This window comes from Mercenaria mercenaria, chromosome 1, assembly GCF_021730395.1.
Source record: "Mercenaria mercenaria strain notata chromosome 1, MADL_Memer_1, whole genome shotgun sequence".
Lineage (NCBI taxonomy): Eukaryota > Metazoa > Mollusca > Bivalvia > Venerida > Veneridae > Mercenaria > Mercenaria mercenaria.
In genome coordinates this window covers 113,392,866-113,411,250 of record NC_069361.1, presented here as the reverse complement: position 1 = coordinate 113,411,250, position 18,385 = coordinate 113,392,866, and the positions used below count along the sequence as shown (strand labels likewise).

General features: G+C 36.1%; 1 protein-coding gene across 2 annotated transcripts in view; it reads left to right on the top strand.

Moving 5' to 3' along the window:
* The window catches only part of LOC128547770 (uncharacterized), a 44,474-nt gene that overhangs the window by 24,781 nt on the left and 1,308 nt on the right, over positions 1–18,385 (top strand). The window contains exons 3-15 of one of the 2 annotated variants that reach the window (XM_053520938.1): positions 586–770; positions 1,783–1,856; positions 2,860–2,978; positions 5,105–5,169; positions 5,740–5,831; positions 6,139–6,232; positions 9,964–10,114; positions 10,827–11,091; positions 12,502–12,652; positions 14,251–14,481; positions 15,004–15,109; positions 16,954–17,052; positions 17,804–17,983. In XM_053520938.1, the coding sequence (XP_053376913.1) occupies positions 586–770; positions 1,783–1,856; positions 2,860–2,978; positions 5,105–5,169; positions 5,740–5,831; positions 6,139–6,232; positions 9,964–10,114; positions 10,827–11,091; positions 12,502–12,652; positions 14,251–14,481; positions 15,004–15,109; positions 16,954–17,052; positions 17,804–17,983 (1,812 nt within the window). The remainder of the gene's footprint in view (positions 1–585; positions 771–1,782; positions 1,857–2,859; positions 2,979–5,104; positions 5,170–5,739; positions 5,832–6,138; positions 6,233–9,963; positions 10,115–10,826; positions 11,092–12,501; positions 12,653–14,250; positions 14,482–15,003; positions 15,110–16,953; positions 17,053–17,803; positions 17,984–18,385) is intronic. The other variant, XM_053520940.1, reaches the window with a different exon arrangement.

Genomic DNA, 18,385 nt, shown 5'->3' with positions numbered 1-18,385 from the left:
TTACTGATAAGCCTGGCTGCTTAGCTCATTAGGGCGAGCAGTGATCTGAGGATTACAGGTTTGTTTGATATGGTGGGGCCTCCGTGGCCGAGTGGTTAAGGTCGCTGACTTCAAATCACTTGCCCCTCATCGATGTGGGTTCGAGCCTCACTCGGGGCGTGGAATTCTTCATGTGAGGAAGCCATCCAGCTGGCTTACGGAAGGTCGGTGGTTCTACCCAGGTGCCCGCTCGTGATGAAATAATGCACGGAGGGGCACCTGGGGTCTTCCTCCACCATTAAAGCTGGAAAGTCGCCATATGACCTATCATGTGTCGGTGCGACGTTAAATCCAACAAAAAAAAAAAAAAAAAAAAAATTGTTTGATATGGTGGATTGTATGTTCTCCTTGATGATTTGATAAAAGATGTGTCTGAAGTCATTTCATCCCCCACCTCTAATTCATGCAGAGAACATTTTAGTACTGGTACAGAATCCAGGAACACTGGTTAGGTTGCCTGCCCACCCATAACTGAAATATTGTTGAAAAATAGCGCTTAAGCCAAACTAAACAAACAAACAAAAGATATACTGGTAATAATTACAGATGAACTGGACAGCTTCATGTATCAGTCAGTGGGTCACCATGCCATAGATCTGTATGCCGAGGCAATGGGTCTGCCACTCTATCGCCGAGAGATACAGGGCACATCTAAATCAACAGACAGAGATTACCAGCCGACACATGATGATGAGGTGGAAGATTTATATGAGCTTTTGAAAACTGTGAAGGTAGTGTTGTATTAAATTGTACATGACTATGTCAAAATCTCATGAACACTTTGTAAATTAAATTGATCTTTTTTTTGTGTACAGCTGAAGTTTGTACATGTAAACTTCATCATCAAGTTGTTGCTGTAAGTGAATCCTGCACGACAATTTATTTTAGAATCTTCGGAATATATTAGAATTGCGTCAGTACTTTCCTTCTTGGTCAGGCACTTACCAGTAATATATCCAGCAGTATTCTGTCATGTTGGATTTTAAGTGAGCTGGTGGTATTTACAATAATTATACAGTAGTCAGACTGTCACTGTTTCCAGGGTTTTTTCTTTCTGTTTTGGGAACATAGCCTATACCCCCAATATTGGGAATTTTGATGCGTAAATGTTCCATATTGGGAAATATTCAGTCCCATAGGATATAGTAAGGATGTGTACTTTCTCATACACTTGTCTCACATTGTACAACCTCTTTAACATACTGCCATTACAAAATTTGGTCAGTGTTTGTGCAATTTTGATGAAATTTTTTTCAGAATGTAGATTGGGAGTTTTGCACTCATTTTGGGAAAAATACATACTTTTTGGCGTTGGGAATATAGCCGAATAACGGCTATAAAAACAGCCGGGGAAAAACCCTGGTGTCTTTTGTAATTTGCTTTTTTTTGCGCAACAGCATCTTAAATATTCGGAATCGGGACTGTCTTGAGTTTTGAGAAATGTGGGTACAGGGAATTTCACAGAAAAACTGAAATGTATATTGAAGCATTAAATGGGCACATTCTTGTGGCTAGCTAATTGTTCACACCTGGGTCCAGCTGTAAGCATGTCACATGCACACTTTGAAATATCTGTGAGCAAAGGAGCAGACTTATTGTTTATTTTTTGCATTTTATCTTTACAAAATATTTAGGTTGGCACAATCTAATGAGAGAAAGCATGGTCATTAAATTGTTGATTTTACAGACTTATGAAGATGAATTCTTACAGAGTGTAATATCTCGTAACATTTGTTCTTTCAGGAAGAAATGCAGATTGAAGCAGTATCTGTGGGAGCCATTCTGTCTAATTACCAGCGTGTTAGAGTGGAAAATGTGTAAGTGTAAACAGTTTAATTTCCAGGATTTCTATATTGCTGACAGTTACATTTATGATAAAGTTTGTAATATTGTTGATTTTATGAAGATGTCCTTTGTTTGGTTTTAAATGTTGCCAATGCAATCATATGGCTACTTTCTAGTTTTAATGGTGAAGCAAGACTGGACCTTCCAGACATTATTTCAGGCATGGGTGGGCAAATGGGTATAACCTCCAACCTGCCACAAGCTAGCTGGCTTTTTGTGGTAAGACGTTCAAGCGTTACAATATGTTAAGTAGGCCAGTATGGTAAATCAGTCATTATGAAATGACTGTCAGTGTGAAATTCCAGTGTAATAAATTTGGCTTTGAAAAAGATTCGAGATTTCTGATATGTGGAGGTGCTGAAATTGATCACCTGCTTTTAACACTACCATCCTAATGAAATAGAAAGAAAATGACTATGAACTATGTTCCTCCCTTTTGAAGAATAGTAGGTCTTTCTGTTTAGTTGTACATGTTCCTCTTTAGCAAAATGAGATTTTTCACAGTCACTGGAAATAGTCAAAGCAATTTTAAATTTGACCTGACATTCTCGTTCAACAGATAGCACTTGCTTAATATTTTGGTAAGGACACTCCTCCTCTATGGACCAGGCTTCTGGCTGAGTGATTATGGTTGCTGAAGAGTCCATTGTGGTTTTGAAACCTTGCTTTGGGTGTAGAATTTTTTTCATGTAGGGAAACCATCAAGCAACCTTAAAGAAGGTCAGTGGTTCTACCCGAGTGCCTGCCCATTATGAAAAAATCTGAGATATACACCAGCATCCACTTCACCTTGAAAAGCTTAAAAGTCTTCAAAAGACCTGTAATTTCACATTAAAGTCAACAAAACAATCCTGCTCAACGTGTCCAGAAAAAGAAAGATGTGGGCTACAACAAATGTAGCAAGATCAGTTATATCTAGTAAAAACATTTTTGGTGAATTTGTTACTACTTCTGTAGAGTATTACTGTATTTCAGATGTCAGCGACTTAGTTTAGTTCCACTGGCCTATCTGTGGAGACGTGATCAAGCAGAGCTGTTGGACAAGATGATAGAGAATAAAGTAGTTGCCATCGTAATAAAGGTGGCTGCTATGGGTAATTGTGAGAATTTGTATTATACTGAGGTCTTCGAATTATTACCCCTTATTGCTGTGGGTTCAAAAGCGTACTTGGGGTGTAGAATTCTTCATGTTAGGAAGCCATCCAACTGGCATATGTAAGGTTGGTGGTTCTAGCCAGGTGCCCTTTTATGCCTGAAATAATGGTCATGGTGTCTTCATCCGCCATCGAAAGCTGGAAAGTAGCCGTAAATTTGTTGATGTGGCACAAAACCAAAAAAGGAAAGAAAAAAGGCTTACATGCACATTTTCTTGACTAGGTTATGTATTTGAAGGAACTTACTGAAGAACAGTCTTGGACTGAAATTCAGACTTTTGTTACAAGTGCCAAATATCTAATTCCCCATTACTTTGTTCATAGTGCATGAGCTTTAGTTTGATAAGTTTCATCAAAACAAATACCAGCCTTAAAAAAAGGGAATAAACAAATGTAAACTTGTTTCTGTCTGAAATTTCAGGGATATTTATGCCCCCAGCATCTACTGGTGCGGGAGGCATATATATAGTGATTGTCCTGTCCGTCTGTACAAGGTTAACCAAATGGGACCGTTTCGTCTAGCATCAATACCCCTTACTAGAATGACTTGATACTAATGCAGATGTAGCCTGTGACCATTCCTCATCTTCAAACATCACCTGACCTCAGTTTGACCTTGACCTCATTTTGGACTTTGGTTGCTTTATATGGGCCATCTCTTGGTTAACCAAATGGGACCGTTTCGTCTAGCATCAATACCACTTACAAGAATGAATTGATACTAATACAGATGTAAACTGTAACCATTCCTCATCTTCAAACATCACCTGACCTCAGTTTGACCTTGACCTCGTTTTGGACTTCGGTGCAAAATCTATCGACAAGGATGCCACTGGGGGCATCAAGCGTTTATTGAACGCAGCTCCTTGTTTTCCTTCATAAACTGACTTCAGTAAATGGAGTCTGTCCCAGTTGAATAAGTATGCTTTTTTCCCCCAAATGATGACAAAAATTCCCCAAATTCAGGTGACAAAAAATTAATGGAAGGTTATGTCATACCTGAAAATTGCATCTGAAAACTGTAATATAAACATGATCTTTAATAAGAGAAACACATTCAAACACCGCCGAGTATTTCTCGCAGCAGTCGACACGTGATATATTACATGCCTTGTGACGACGCCAATGATAAAATTTAGTTGTTCACGTTCAATGCAATTTGTAAACATCCGGTAAACTAGACAAATAGTTTGCGACTAGAAATATTAGGATTTGGACGATGCAAATGCAGAGTTTTTGCATTATTGAAATAAAAGGTGTTAAAATTAACATATTGATTGAACTGAACAGCAATTTATCCCTGATTTGCAATAAAAATCAGATGTATCTTACTATATCTGATTTGGGTCAGTCTTCATGTTGGGATCTTACACACCAAATCAGTCCAAATAATAGGACGTTTAGGACAGCATGTTAGAGGGAAAGCAGCTATAAAATATCATGTCAAAATTAGCTGAACGAGTAAGGTTAACACAAAATATTTTCACCACAAGCACCAGATCTACAAAATGTATCACACCTGCTGCCCCACCCACTACTATTAGTAACACTGCATTAGTTTCTTTGTCCCAAAATCTTTAATTTATGACACATTTTTCTCCATTTTACTGGAACCAGTACCTTCCCCAAAATCTGGAAAAAAAAACCTAACTTTGAGACTAAGAATGTTGTCAGGTGAACTTTTGCCCTTGTTGTGTAATTCAGTATAAATACATTTCATTTCTTAAATACAATTTTCTCAATGACATAAAAAATCACTTGCTTCTCATCTCTGTTGGTTCAAGCCATGCTGGTTTTTTGAGCGAAGAAGCCATCGAGCTGGCATATCAAGCTAGCTTGACAATGGTTTGGTGATTCGACCCAAGGGGCGAAATGTGCTTGGAATAATGCCTAGAGTGAAACCTTGTGTTTTCCTCTACCTATATAGCTGAAAAATTGCTGTTTGACAGGAACAAATGAAATAACCTCTCTTGAAAACTGTAATGGTCATAGTATGTTAACATCTAATTTAATTTTAAAGGACGTCCTTACTTCCAAAATAGTTTATACTTATATATTTGTTTTAGGATTACAGCCAAAACAACATTTGGGTAAAACTTTGTCAGAGATGAAGGAACATCTGCATAAGAAGGTAATCTTTTTGTGTTTTTTTTTTTTATTATTTTATAAAAACTGCATTTCAAATCAATTTCTGAAATGCATGCTTGTAGCCGTTAGACCATAGTATCAATACTGATAAATTGTGTAACATAGTATATTGCTATGAACACAACAGAAACTGTTACACAAGTTTCAAAGAGAAGATATTTATGCACAATAGCTTGTTAGTTAGAGCACAAGAATTCCAGTCAGAGAGTTGTCAGTATAAATCCTGGGTGTGATATTAGCTCTCCAAAATGATAGAACAGTGTGGGTGTAAGGTTGTTTGGCATCCAACTCTGATTCTTATGGCATGTCATCTGTTACTGATAGAGAACAGGTTAATACTGATAAAGATTTGGGAACATTTGTAAGATTAAATAAACACCATTTTTAGCTGAAATTTGGTTAGAAATTGCATTACAAACAAGGCAAAGCATTATCACCTTTGAAAATTGTAATGTGCACTCTTATAAACCTGAATACCTAAAAAATCAAATGAGAAATGTTGGCTGGCTAACTAGATAATCTTGTTAATGTGTATGTCAATGTAATATTTCAGAATGCTGAGTTTGAGTTGAATGTTTGTGGAGAGGGTGGGGAGTATGAGACCTTCACACTGGATTGTCCAATCTTCAAGAAGAAAATTGTTTTGTAAGTCTGTTTCTTTAGGATCATCCAAAATGTTTAGGAGCTTATGATCATTATATTGTCATTTTCTAGTTGGTTTATGTATTGCCCATGGGCACTTTATGGCTAAATGGTAAAGGTCATTGACTTCTAATCATCTCAGCTTACCACCATAGTATGGAGACTAACATTTTGCAAATTCTTTCACATGGGAAGTTCGTCCCATTTGCATTTGCATCTGGATTGAATTTTGTAATTTTAAACGGCAATGTAGTGTGCTTGTTTTAATTCAAACAAAGGGATGAAATTTAACGGAAGTAATTATTTTTAGAGATGAGACAGAGTTGGTTATCCATTCACAAGATGCATTTGCTCCAGTTGGTTACCTCAATCTGCATAAAGCTCATTTAGAGGACAAACATTTGGTAAGATATTTTCTGCAACAAGCATTTGGTAAGATATTTTCTTCAACACACATTTGGTAAAATATTTTCTGCAACAAACATTTGGTAAAAAATATTTTCTACAACAAACCTTTGGTAAGGTATTTGAAATTTTCTGCAACAAACATTTGGTAAGATATTTTCTGCAACAAACATTTGGTAAGATATTTGAAATTTTCTTCAACAAACATTTAAGATATTTGATATTTTCTGCAACAAACATTTAGTAAGATATTTGATATTTTCTGCAACATACATTTGGTATATTTGGTTACCTCAGTCTGTTGATGGCTTACTTAAAGAAAACACCTGGTAAATACGAGATAACACGGGTTAATTGGCGCATAATCACTCGATAATCCCTCGCCGTAGGGAAGATGGCAAATACGGTCGGTATCTATGGCAGCGCTTGTATGATGCAGTCATGTAGGTTTACATGTAACCACAAAATGATAATTCTGTTTAAAAAAAAATTTCAAAAATATAAAATCCACGAATTTACGTCCCCCATGAAATAGCCGTTTTGGCTGAAACCACGAAATTTCGTGCGGACGAAATTAAATTGTTTCACAGTAAATGATTTTCTCATACAACACATTCATTCCAACATTTAGAGAAGTTTAAATGTACAAATCAAATTCATACTGAAGCCAAGGCTTCCTTAGTTTTTAGCATCTGCCTCGCTATGCGCCACGTATTAACAGAAACAAAAATTGTATCATTATGATTTGAACTTACCAGTTGTTGTATCCAGTTACGTAGTTGAAGGGTCTGTTCTGAAAGTCGTTTGAAGGTTTTTGGGCATATTCATGAACTAATTAATCACAAAAACAGTGTATTTCCAAGCAGGTAAACAAATATCCCATTTTCTCATTCAGTGCAATGATGGCAGCAGTCAGTTCTCTTCAGCTGTCCAATTCCAACTACACTTTGAATGAAACATTTGCATCTGCTAAGCCCTTGTCAGTAGGAACAGGGAAGAGTATCCTTTTACACTCTTCAGCAAAATGAACAATAGCACTTTACCCTTGCCATGAATTAGAAAAAATACAGGATTCTTTTGTTTTTAGCTCACCAGAGCCAAAGGCTCAGGGTGAGCTATTCTGATCACTCACCGTCCGTCGTCCGGCGTCTGTTGTCCATCCGTAAACTTTTACTTTAAACGACATCTCCTCATAAACCGCTAGGCCAATTTCATCCAAACTCCACAAGAATGTTCCTTGGGTGAAGCTCTACAAACGTTGTTCAAAGAATTGAATTCCATGCAGAACTCTGGTTGCCATGGCAACCAAAGGGAAAAACTTTAAAAATCTTCTTCTCAAAAACCAGAAGCTCTAGAGCTTAGATATTTGGTGTGAAGCATTACCTAGTGGACCTCTACCAATTTTGTTCAAATCTTGACCCTGGGGTCAAAATTGACCCCGCCCCAAGGGTCACTTGATTTTACATAGGAAAATCTTAAAAAATCTTCTTTTCAAAAAGCAGAAGCCCTAGAGCTTAGATATTTGACATGTAGCATTGCCTAGTGGACCTCTACTAAAATTATTCAAATCGTGACCCCACCCCAGGGGTCACTTGATTTTACATAGGAAAATCTTCAAAAATTTTCTAAAAATAAACCAGAAGGCCTAGAGTGTAGATATTTCACATGTAGCATTTCCTAGTGGACCTCTACAAAATTTGTTCAAATCATGACCCCCATGGTCAAAATTGACCCCGCCCCAGGGGTTACTTGATTGTACATAGAAAAATCTTTAAAATTTTCTAAAAATAAACTAGAAGGCCTAGAGCTTAGATATCTGACATGTAGCATTGCCTAGTGGACCTCTACAAACTTTGTTCAAATCTTGACCCCCCCTCCCAGGGTCAAATTGACCCCGCCCCAGGGGTTACTTGATTGTACAAAGGGAAATCTTCATAAATTTGCTAAAATTAAACCAGAAGGCCTAAATCTTAGATAATTTATAGGTAACATTGCCTAGTAGACCTCTACAAACACTGTTCAAATCATGACCCCTGAGGTAAAATTGGCCCCGCCCCAGGGGTTACTTGATTGTACATCGGAAAATCTTCCAAAAAATTTCTAAAAATTATCAGTTTGACATTTGAAATATGTTGCTCATATTACTCAGGTGAGCGATCCAGGGTCATCATGACCCTCTTGTTCAAATACCTACCCTAATTTTTTTTAGCATGTTACCGGAAACAATTTTTTTAGGCCTTATTGACATAAGGATATAATTCAGCTGTTATGCACTAAGAAAGTTTTTAACATACTTTGCGATGGTTCAAATTTTACAGCTCAAATAACTGTCATATGAAACCTAAAGACAATTTAATCATGATTTTTTGTAGAATATTTTCCTGACAGATATTTGTTGCAGATATATTTTGACACACTATGTTTTTGCTCGTTGGTATTTGATCACTGGTGCTTATGGGGCTACACATGGGGAACATTATACAGGGATCAGCCTAGGTCAAAATTTTAGGGAGAAGTGACTTCTCCCTCCACAGAATTTAGGGAGAAGTTGAGAAATTTAAGGAGAAGCATCGGCATAGCATTCAGTTTCTTGCCTATATATATCCACTTTCTGTGGGTCTAACTGTAACTTATAAACAGTAATTATTTAAGGAAATTGATTCTTGCGTTATCATTTTCATGAATTTCTAAATAAAGTATAAACTTAGCTATGAAAAAGTCGCCTTTAAATTTTTATCCGAAATTTACATGTCCGAAATTCGTAAATGTAACAGGTGCACGATCAAAACGGCGTGAAAATTTTCATTAATGTTTCGATTCTCGTACTTTTATAATGCCCGATTTTTGCACCAACTTGTTCAGATTTATACATTTAATTTATTTTTTTTTTTTTTTTTTCGAAAATAATACCAAACTCGTAGTTAATGGCAATCTTTTTACAATATTTTGTACGGCAGTTCTGACGTCCGGGAAATCATTTTTTATCAACAGTACCCGAGCCGATCATTTACAGAAATTGACCGTAATTATGGTAATTGAAATAATTTTTGAAGTAATCTTTAATAAAATGAAAGAATAATATACAATTGTTGCATAAAATCATGCTCTCGTTAAGTTTATCGGCTTTTTACACGCCGATTGAAAATTTTCAAAATGGCGGCGGCTTACAATATTATTGATTGACACTGTTAGATATTAACGCTACGATTGGCTGAAGTTTGACAGGCGAGTAGGCGGGGTTGACTATGGATTTATCGATAATTTAATCTAGAATATGCATCAAGTTTTGCAACTTTAAGTAAACAGATAATAACTCGCTGAAAAACTCGGCGATTTGGATTTCGCCCGGAGGCGATAATTAGGCGAAGTGGCCGACTTTAAAGCGACGATATCGCTCAAATCGCCTTGTAGGCTGATCCCTGATTATCTCGGCAAAATGAAAAGTTTCAGTATTTATGTCTTTCTTTTTTTTGCAGAAGAAGTATAAAATTAAAAAGAAAATTTGTTAGTTTTTTGTGTAAGATAAATTTTGTGTAATCTCTTGAGCATCTAAAATAGTATTCTCACTAATGGCTTCACCACTCTTGAAGAATACTTATTTTGAAGCTCACTTGAAGAATTAAAATTATATCTTGCACAAAAACAAACAAATATCCTCTTTGTATTAATGTGAAACTGACAAAGTGTCATCTTGCTATCTTATATAAACTTTGAAGCAACTTGTTTACAGGATTCCAGTTTTAGTCAAGAGGACATGATAAAGGACCTGCCTATAAAACACAGTAGATTTTTACCGGATGAGTTGTTTCCAGACAGATCACAACTGAGATGTATTCAGTGTGAAATTCTACAACACTCAAAGACCTCAGATACAGTAGCAGGTGAGCACATGCTAAATAGATCAGAACAAATAGTTGGTGTTTCTTTTGTAAAGAGGAATGTACACATCAATACTATAAAAAGCCCTTATTAAAAAAAAGGTGTATAAAAACAACTAATAAAATAATTTTTAGGGGGCCTCCATGGCCGAGTGGTTAAGGTCACTGACTTCAGATTACTTGCCCCTCACCAATGTGGGTTCGAGCCTCACTTGTGGCGTAGAATTCTTACTGTGAGGAAGCCATCCAGCTGGCTTACAGAATGTCGTCGGTTCTACCCATTTGTAGGGTGCCCACTCGTGAGGAAATAATGCACAGACGGGCACCCGGGGTCTTCCTCCACCATCAAAGCTGAAAAGTCACCATATGACCTAAAACTGTGGGTGTGGTGTTAAACCCATCAAAAAAAGAATACCGGAATTCTGATAGATTTTCAGTCTCTTTCTCATTGCTTGTATTATTATTTTATTGCCTATGTAAATGGAAGTGGAATCTAAATCAGAAATGTGCTTTAAGTTGCATGTTATTCTTGATGATGACTAGTAAAGTACTGTAGAATTGTAAAGGTCTTGTGCTTGTTATTGTTTATGTGAGGAAGGTTTTGCATTTGAGTCATTATATAAGTTTATCAGAATTTGCTTGCACTGTTTGCTGTCTAGTAGATGTTAGTTTAACCTTGCATTGAATGGAGGAATGAAAAATTATCTTATTTCAGGTATAAGAAAAGCTGAGGTGTTTAGAATAAAGAATGCGCATTCTGACTCGAGCCATGTCTGGGTCACCAACCTTATGGCCTTGCAGCGGGATAGTGAAGATGTTGTTGAACTTGCTAGACGTACCATGGACAATCTGAAAGAACTGATTGAACCTTTGGACATGTCAGATTTGGTATTGGTTCACTTGTATGTGAAAAATATGGCCGACTTTGCTGCTGTCAATTCTGTGTATAAAACTTACTTCGGATTAAATCCTGCCGCCAGGTATAGTTTCATTATAGTTTGCAGGAGATGCAAAACTTATACCAAGTCAAAATATGACAAGATAAACTGCAAAATCATTAGTTTTGTGGGATACTTATTTGTTGTATCTTCACAAAGTTTAATCTCCACATACACAGAGCCCATTTTTATGCCCCCGAAAGGAGGCATATAGTTTTTGAACAGTCTGTCCGCAATTTTCGTGTCCGGTCCATATCTTTGTCATGGATGGATTTTCAAATAACTTGGCATGAATGTGTACCACAGTAAGACGACGTGTCGCGCGCAAGACCCAGGTCCGTAGCTCAAAGGTCAAGGTCACACTTAGACATTAAAGGATAGTGCATTGATGGGCGTGTCCGGTCCATATCTTTGTCATCGATGGATAGATTTTCAAAAAACTTGGCATGAAAGTGTACCACAGTAAGACGACGTGTCGCGCGCAAGACCCAGGTCCGTAGCTCAAAGGTCAAGGCCACACTTAGACTTTAAAGGATAGTGCATTGATGGGCATGTCCGGTCCATATCTTTGTCAACCATGGATGGATTTTCAAATAACTTGGCATGAATGTGTACCACAGTAAGACGACGTGTCGCGCGCAAGACCCAGGTCCGTAGCTCAAAGGTCAAGGTCACACTTAGACGTTAAAGGTCATTTTTCATGATAGTGCATTGATGGGTGTGTCCGGTCCATATCTTTGTCATTCATGCATGGATTTTAAAATAACTACGCATGAATGTGTGACACAGTAAGACGACGTGTCGCGCGCAAGACCCAGCTCCGTAGGTCAAAGGTCCTAAACTCTAGCATCAGCCATAACTACTCATTCAAAGTGCCATTGGGGGCATATGTCATCCTATGGAGACAGCTCTTGTTTTTATCTTAAAAATTTTAGATCTTTAAATCCATATCCCAATTTTAGGCCAACAAAATATGATGTTTTTCACAGAATGTGACTGTGATGAATATGAGCCGTTATTATTTGTCTTGTATGATAAGAAAATTCTGTATCCTTAATCTTTCTCCATAGCGGTTAAACGGGACACAATGCACCAGAAATAGCAAGTTAGATGCGATGTGTTTTGGTGCTCCTAAAACATTCACACTGTTGATAAACTGGCACTATTTGATAAGAATCACACAGGAAGAAAACATACTTTGTGATGTTGATTACTTTGTTAGTATTTAGGTTTACCTTATTTGATATGATATCACCAAGGAGTCAAAAGTTAAATTGGATTAATTATAGATATTGCTGAAATGGCATTTGATGATTTTTGACGATTATTTCCAAAATAGTGCAGTCATATTGGCAGTTTAAGAATTTTAGCGATACTAGTAGTAGCTAATCCATTTTGTGTAATACCATCCATTTTGAGTATGATATCATGAGATGTTCTTGTCTGTTTCAGGGTTTGTGTTGAGGCAGATTTACCTGACAATGTAGCTATGATGTTAGATTGTTATGGAAACAGTTGCCATAGTAACAGGGAAACCATGCATGTACAAGGACTCTCACATTGGGCACCAGCTAATATAGGACCTTACAGTCAGTGTGTCAAGGTAAAAGTCACGATTTTCTATTTATATATTGAGTTTTCATATCTTGCTGATGTGTTTTTATCTCGACTATTCATAGAATAGTGAGCTATTGCACTCGCCCATGTGTCGGCGTCCGCATCCGCGTCCGCTTCCCGATTTTGGTTAAGGTTTTGTAAGTAAGCTGGTATCTCAGTAACCACTTGTGGGAATGGATTGAAACTTCACACACTTATTCACTGTGACAAACTGACTTACATTGCACAGGTTCCATAACTCTATTTTGCTTTTTTACAAAATTATGCCCCTTTTTCGACTTAGAAATTTTTGGTTAAGGTTTTGTATGTAAGCTGGTAACTCAGTAACCACTTGTAGGAATGGATTGAAACTTCACACACTTATTCACTGTGATGAACTGATCTACATTGCACAGGTTCCATAACTCTATTTTGCTTTTTTACAAAATTATGCCCCTTTTTCGACTTAGAAATTTTTGGTTAAGGTTTTGTATGTAAGCTGGTATCTCAGTACTTACTAATGGGAATGGATTGAAACTTCACATACTTGTTCACTATCATGATCTGCCATGCACTAAGCAAGTCCCATAACTCTACTCTCTTTTTTTTTCAAAATTATGCCCCTTTTTCGACTTAGCAGTTTTTGGTTAAATTTTTGTATGTAATCTGATATCTCAGTATCCACTAATTGGAATGGATTGAAACTTCACACACTTGTTCACTGTCATGATCTAACATGCACTGTGAAGGTCCCATAACTCTACTTGGCATTTTTACAAAATTATGCCCCTTTGACTTAGCAGTTTTTTGTTAAGTTTTTGTATGTAAGCTGGTATCTCGGTATCCATAAATTGGAAAGGATTGAAACTTCACACACTTGTTCACTGTCATGATATGACATGCAGTACAGAGGTTCAATACCTCTACTTTGCATTTTACAAAATTATGCCCCTTTTTCAACTTTTGTATTCATTCAATTGACAAGGCTGTTGAATAGTCGAGCGTTGCTGTCCTCCGACAGCTCTTGTTGAAGTTCGTAATCTGGTTCTGAGAAATCCTGCTGGTTGCAAGTCAGTACATGTAACTTATGGAAATTATATCTTTTGAACTGCCTTTGTTGTGACGTAAACGCGATCGTGGAGCTATTCATTGTTTAGAAAAGTGAAAAGGTAGTGGATTTCTAAACTAACTCTAACAAGGACTTCTTGTGAAATGAGAAGTTTTGTTGAACTTCTGCAAGTTCCTCAGACTATTCTGATAGCCATTACAAAATTGTCTTTGGTTCATTTTGTTACATTTCTTCATTTGCATCAATTGTGGTAAGTTAAAAGGATTACAACTTGTAACAAGCAAAGCAGTGTTAATAAAATTCCTCTAAAAAGTGTAGTTTTTATCTATGTGTAGAAGTAAGCAATATTAAAGTCATCATCCTACTCCAGTGATACATGTAGGATGTATTTCAGTTGTCTTGCAAGGAAAAAGTCTGTGCTTAATATAGGGAATGGATACTCCGATACAGTAATCTAAATGCTGTTACATGACTGAAATACTGTTGAGGAATTGGTGTAAAAGCTAGATGAAACAATGAAAAGATTGATATTTCAGATTGACAACATGTGTTATGTAGCGGGTCAGATAGGTATGGTACCAGCTAACTTGGCCCTTGTAGAAGGTGGTATACATGCCCAGGCAAGACTGAGCTTGCAGCATGTGAACAGTGTACTCGCAGCAATGTGCGCTGGATGCTCATTGGATAATGTAACTACGTGCATTTGCTATGTAACACATCCTGACTATATTCCCATAGCTGAAGAGGAGCTTGAAAGGATTGTAAATGTATGACTTCTTCCATTGTGCCCTACAAAGATCAGGGTTCAAAGTCAGATTTTTTACTTTTTCTTTAAAGAGTACAGAAATCCCAGTCCATGCTGTAAATATCACAAAAAGGTTGCAGGTTCTTGTTAATCATTTAACAGGAATACACTGGAGACAGTTATAGAACAAAAATGCCACTAGCATTTCAAAAAAAAGATAAAAAAAAATACAAAGGAGTGACAGCTATTTGTTAAAGAGCATTGATTGAGTTTTACCAGTTATTGAGCTGAAAATTTACTCATAATCTTGACTCAATTAAAAAATTGCAAGTACATGTATACAAGTTTAAAGGGGCACACCTTAAAGATTAATGTTGGAATATCTCAAATTTTCTGAAATTTTGAAAACTCTGAACTAGTGAAGAAATAGAAGTACATGTAATAATGCATTTTTGCTACTATTTATGCTTTGTGTAGTAGGTAAGATTCATAGAAATTCATCATTCAGTTAACAATGTTAACCACAACACATTTGTATTTGCAGGACCACACCTTTGTGCCAGTATATGTAGTAGTTCCACAGTTACCAAAGGGAGCTCTGATAGAATGGCAAGTTGTTGCTAGAACAGAGTTATCGAAACCTATCCAAGGTACTCGAGTAATATTTATACTTGTCATTAACCCTTACCATGCTGGACACAATTGATTCTGCCTTTGCGACCAGTGTAGATCATGATCAGCCTGCACGTCCATGCAGTCTGATCATGATCTGCACTGTTCGCTATTCAGTCAGTATCTTTTTGGTAGGCATCCCTTTTAACAGTTAATGGTACTGTCCAAATTGAACGATGGACAAGTTCATTATAGAAATTCAGCAGGGTAAGGGTAAAGTGCAAAGGTTTGAGTCTGCTTTATTATCCTATTAAGTAGAGTGCAGTGCAACCTAGAGTTTAGTGGCCTTGTGGTTGAGTGGTAAAGATCATTGACTGATTCATTTGCTCCTCACTGCTGTAGGTTTAGTATTGAGAATTTTTTCATATAAGCAAGCCATCCAGCTACCTTGAGGAAAGAAGTTGGTTCTACTCCGGTGAATGCTTGTATCCGAAATAATGCTTTGAGTGGCACTTTGGTTCTTCCTCCACCATCTAAAGCTTGAAAGTCACTATATGAGATAAATGTGCTAGTATGACATTAAACACCCCAAAAATTTGTCAGTTGCAGAGAAAAAAACGTATAAGAATATAGAATCTAGGAACACTGTTAACTGACTCGTGTATGAAAATAGTACTTGCAGTGGAACAGTTTATATGGATACAGACTTCTAGAACTGACTCCCATTAATATGCTTGTAACAGAAATACTGTTGGATGAACTTAAATCTATATTATACATGATAAATATTGGTGCTAAAAACTATATTTAACAAATTAAGCTTTGTTTAGGTACTTTAAAGTAATCCTGTTAGGCAACGAGAAATTGTTAAGATTCTCATCCCGCCTGCCTATATATGAAATCCACTGTTATTGGTAAAAAATATTCCAGTTATTCAAAAATTATATCAGAGTACTTTTACACTGTCATAAACACATTGCCCAAATCTACAGTTTAAAGAATATTTTTGACAAATTGTGATGATGCATGGACTGTTTAACAGCATTTTACAGTATCTTAAATTTTCAAAGCAGGCAGCACTATCGAGCTATTTGTTTCATAGATTTGGATATTATATGAGAGGGTTAAAATGTATAATGTTTGCAACTGCATTTAATTGACAAACCTTTGATATTTTCACAAGTCAAACAGTATGCATTTTGCATTTCGTATGTTAAAAGTCCCACTGCAATAGCTGTAAGCACATGCTACAATTTGTTTCACAGATTTGATTGTACTCTTACTGGACTTGATTGTACTTTGACAACTCTAAATATTTTGAATTTGCAAATATGCTGAATAGACAAACCATGAAACATTTACTTTTCAGATATTTATGTAGGAAACAACTAATATATTGAAAAGAGTTTTAAGTATGTAGGTAGTTGAAAGACACAACAATATTAATATTATCAGTATAGTGATTTATGTCTAATTTGTCAATTGTTAAATGAGTTGAAAACTTGGCTGCAGGTCTCCTTTATTTCCAGAGTGAAAAGTGCCCACATGCCCCATTTGTTCCCATAATCTTAAAGGGAAATTAAAGATTTATTTTCTTTGGCCTAAGTTGAAGCCAAAAATGCCAGCCACAGCTCCATTTTAAAGTAATAACCTACATGAAATACTGAGCTCTTTGAATTTATGTATATTTACTTCTTCTCAAAAGAAATCTGAAGAAGTACTTTATTAAGTATTCTGAAAATGTATTATGTATGCAAATTGAACAAACTTTAATATATTTTTTACTGCAATAAGCAAATATTGAAATATTTGAACCAATTTAGGTTCTTTCATTTTATATAAGGTCTGTTTTGAATACGAAAAATTATTTCATTTCTTACAGTGAAAAGGAATACAAAGTGTTCTGGATCCAATTACACAGCAAAGGCCAGAATGATACTGTCATCAGAGGGAACCCCACTGTCATTAGCTTTATATGTATGTAAGTACAGTCAAACCCATATAAAGCAGCAAACAAAGGGAGGTATAAAATGTGGCTGCTTAAAACAAGCCAAAATTAAAACAAGATGTCAATTTGAGAAGTTAGCTGGCTGGCTGTTAAAAGCATGTGGTTGCTTAATAATGGTGGTCATTAACCCTTACCCTGCTAAATTTCTATAATGAACTTGTCCATCTACACTGGTCGCTAAGGCAGAACAAATTGTGTCCAGCATGCTAACGGTTAAGGCAGGTTCCTATGTAAATAAGTCTGCATCTAGACATGTTGATGTTAGCTTTACATGTTTTAAATTGTAACCCTTGCTGCAAGTGTAGAGTTTCATGTTTTATATAAAAGTTATTTGTAATCAATAATGGGCCAACATGGTCAAGTGGTAAGTTTTGCTAATTTTCAAATATTGTTAGCTCCTCACCTTCTTTATCCAGACCTGCCTTATATAATGCCTGAAGACACTTTGGTCTTTTGCCTGCAGTAAAGCTGGGAATTAGATGGATAAAAAATGTGTGAAACTAACAGTTGTTTAGAACTGTGTTGGAAATGGAAAAAAAAAATGTCAGAAATTTTGAATTGTAAATATTTAGAAGCAGTTTAGAAGCTGTTTTCATACAAGTGTTAGATAGTCATTGTTCATATTCTTAAATTATGAACTAGAAATAGATAAGACTACAATTTTACTACAATAAAGAAACTGATAAGTGAAAAGTGCTTAGTCAGAAAATTTATTTCATTTCAGATAAAGATGAAAATGTTGATGTAGCAGACATTAACCTTGATGCAGTTATAGAACTGCTAGAAGATACCAGAGTGAATATTGAAGATAACCCCAGTGAAAACCCTGATCCAGAAAATAAATTATCTATAATGAGGATATTCTATCTGGCTCATGTCTTCAGGTTTGATGAATTATATAAAGGTAATTAATATTGGAGTGTACTAAGTGCTTTGATGTGCTTGATTATTTATGAAAATGTTGGGAGTTATTATATGCCTTCATAGTAGAGGCCGAAATTTAATGGTTGCATCAGTCCTAGTAATTAAATACTGACAAACATGAAGTTCCTGTTAATAACATACATAGAATTAGAAATCTATGAATTCTTCTCACCACTCAGAGGCACTAAAAGGCTTATTTATGGCAACAGAAATTATTTCTTATTTTAGTATGATCATAGGTTTCTCTTGTAGTAGTAGTTTTACATTTTGTAAATTAAACATCTTAACAGCTATGGTTCCCTCAGTCCACATTTTGTGTTAATTAATTCCTAATAGAGTTTAATTCTGTGTATATTTTTCTTTACATCATTGTATGTGCATG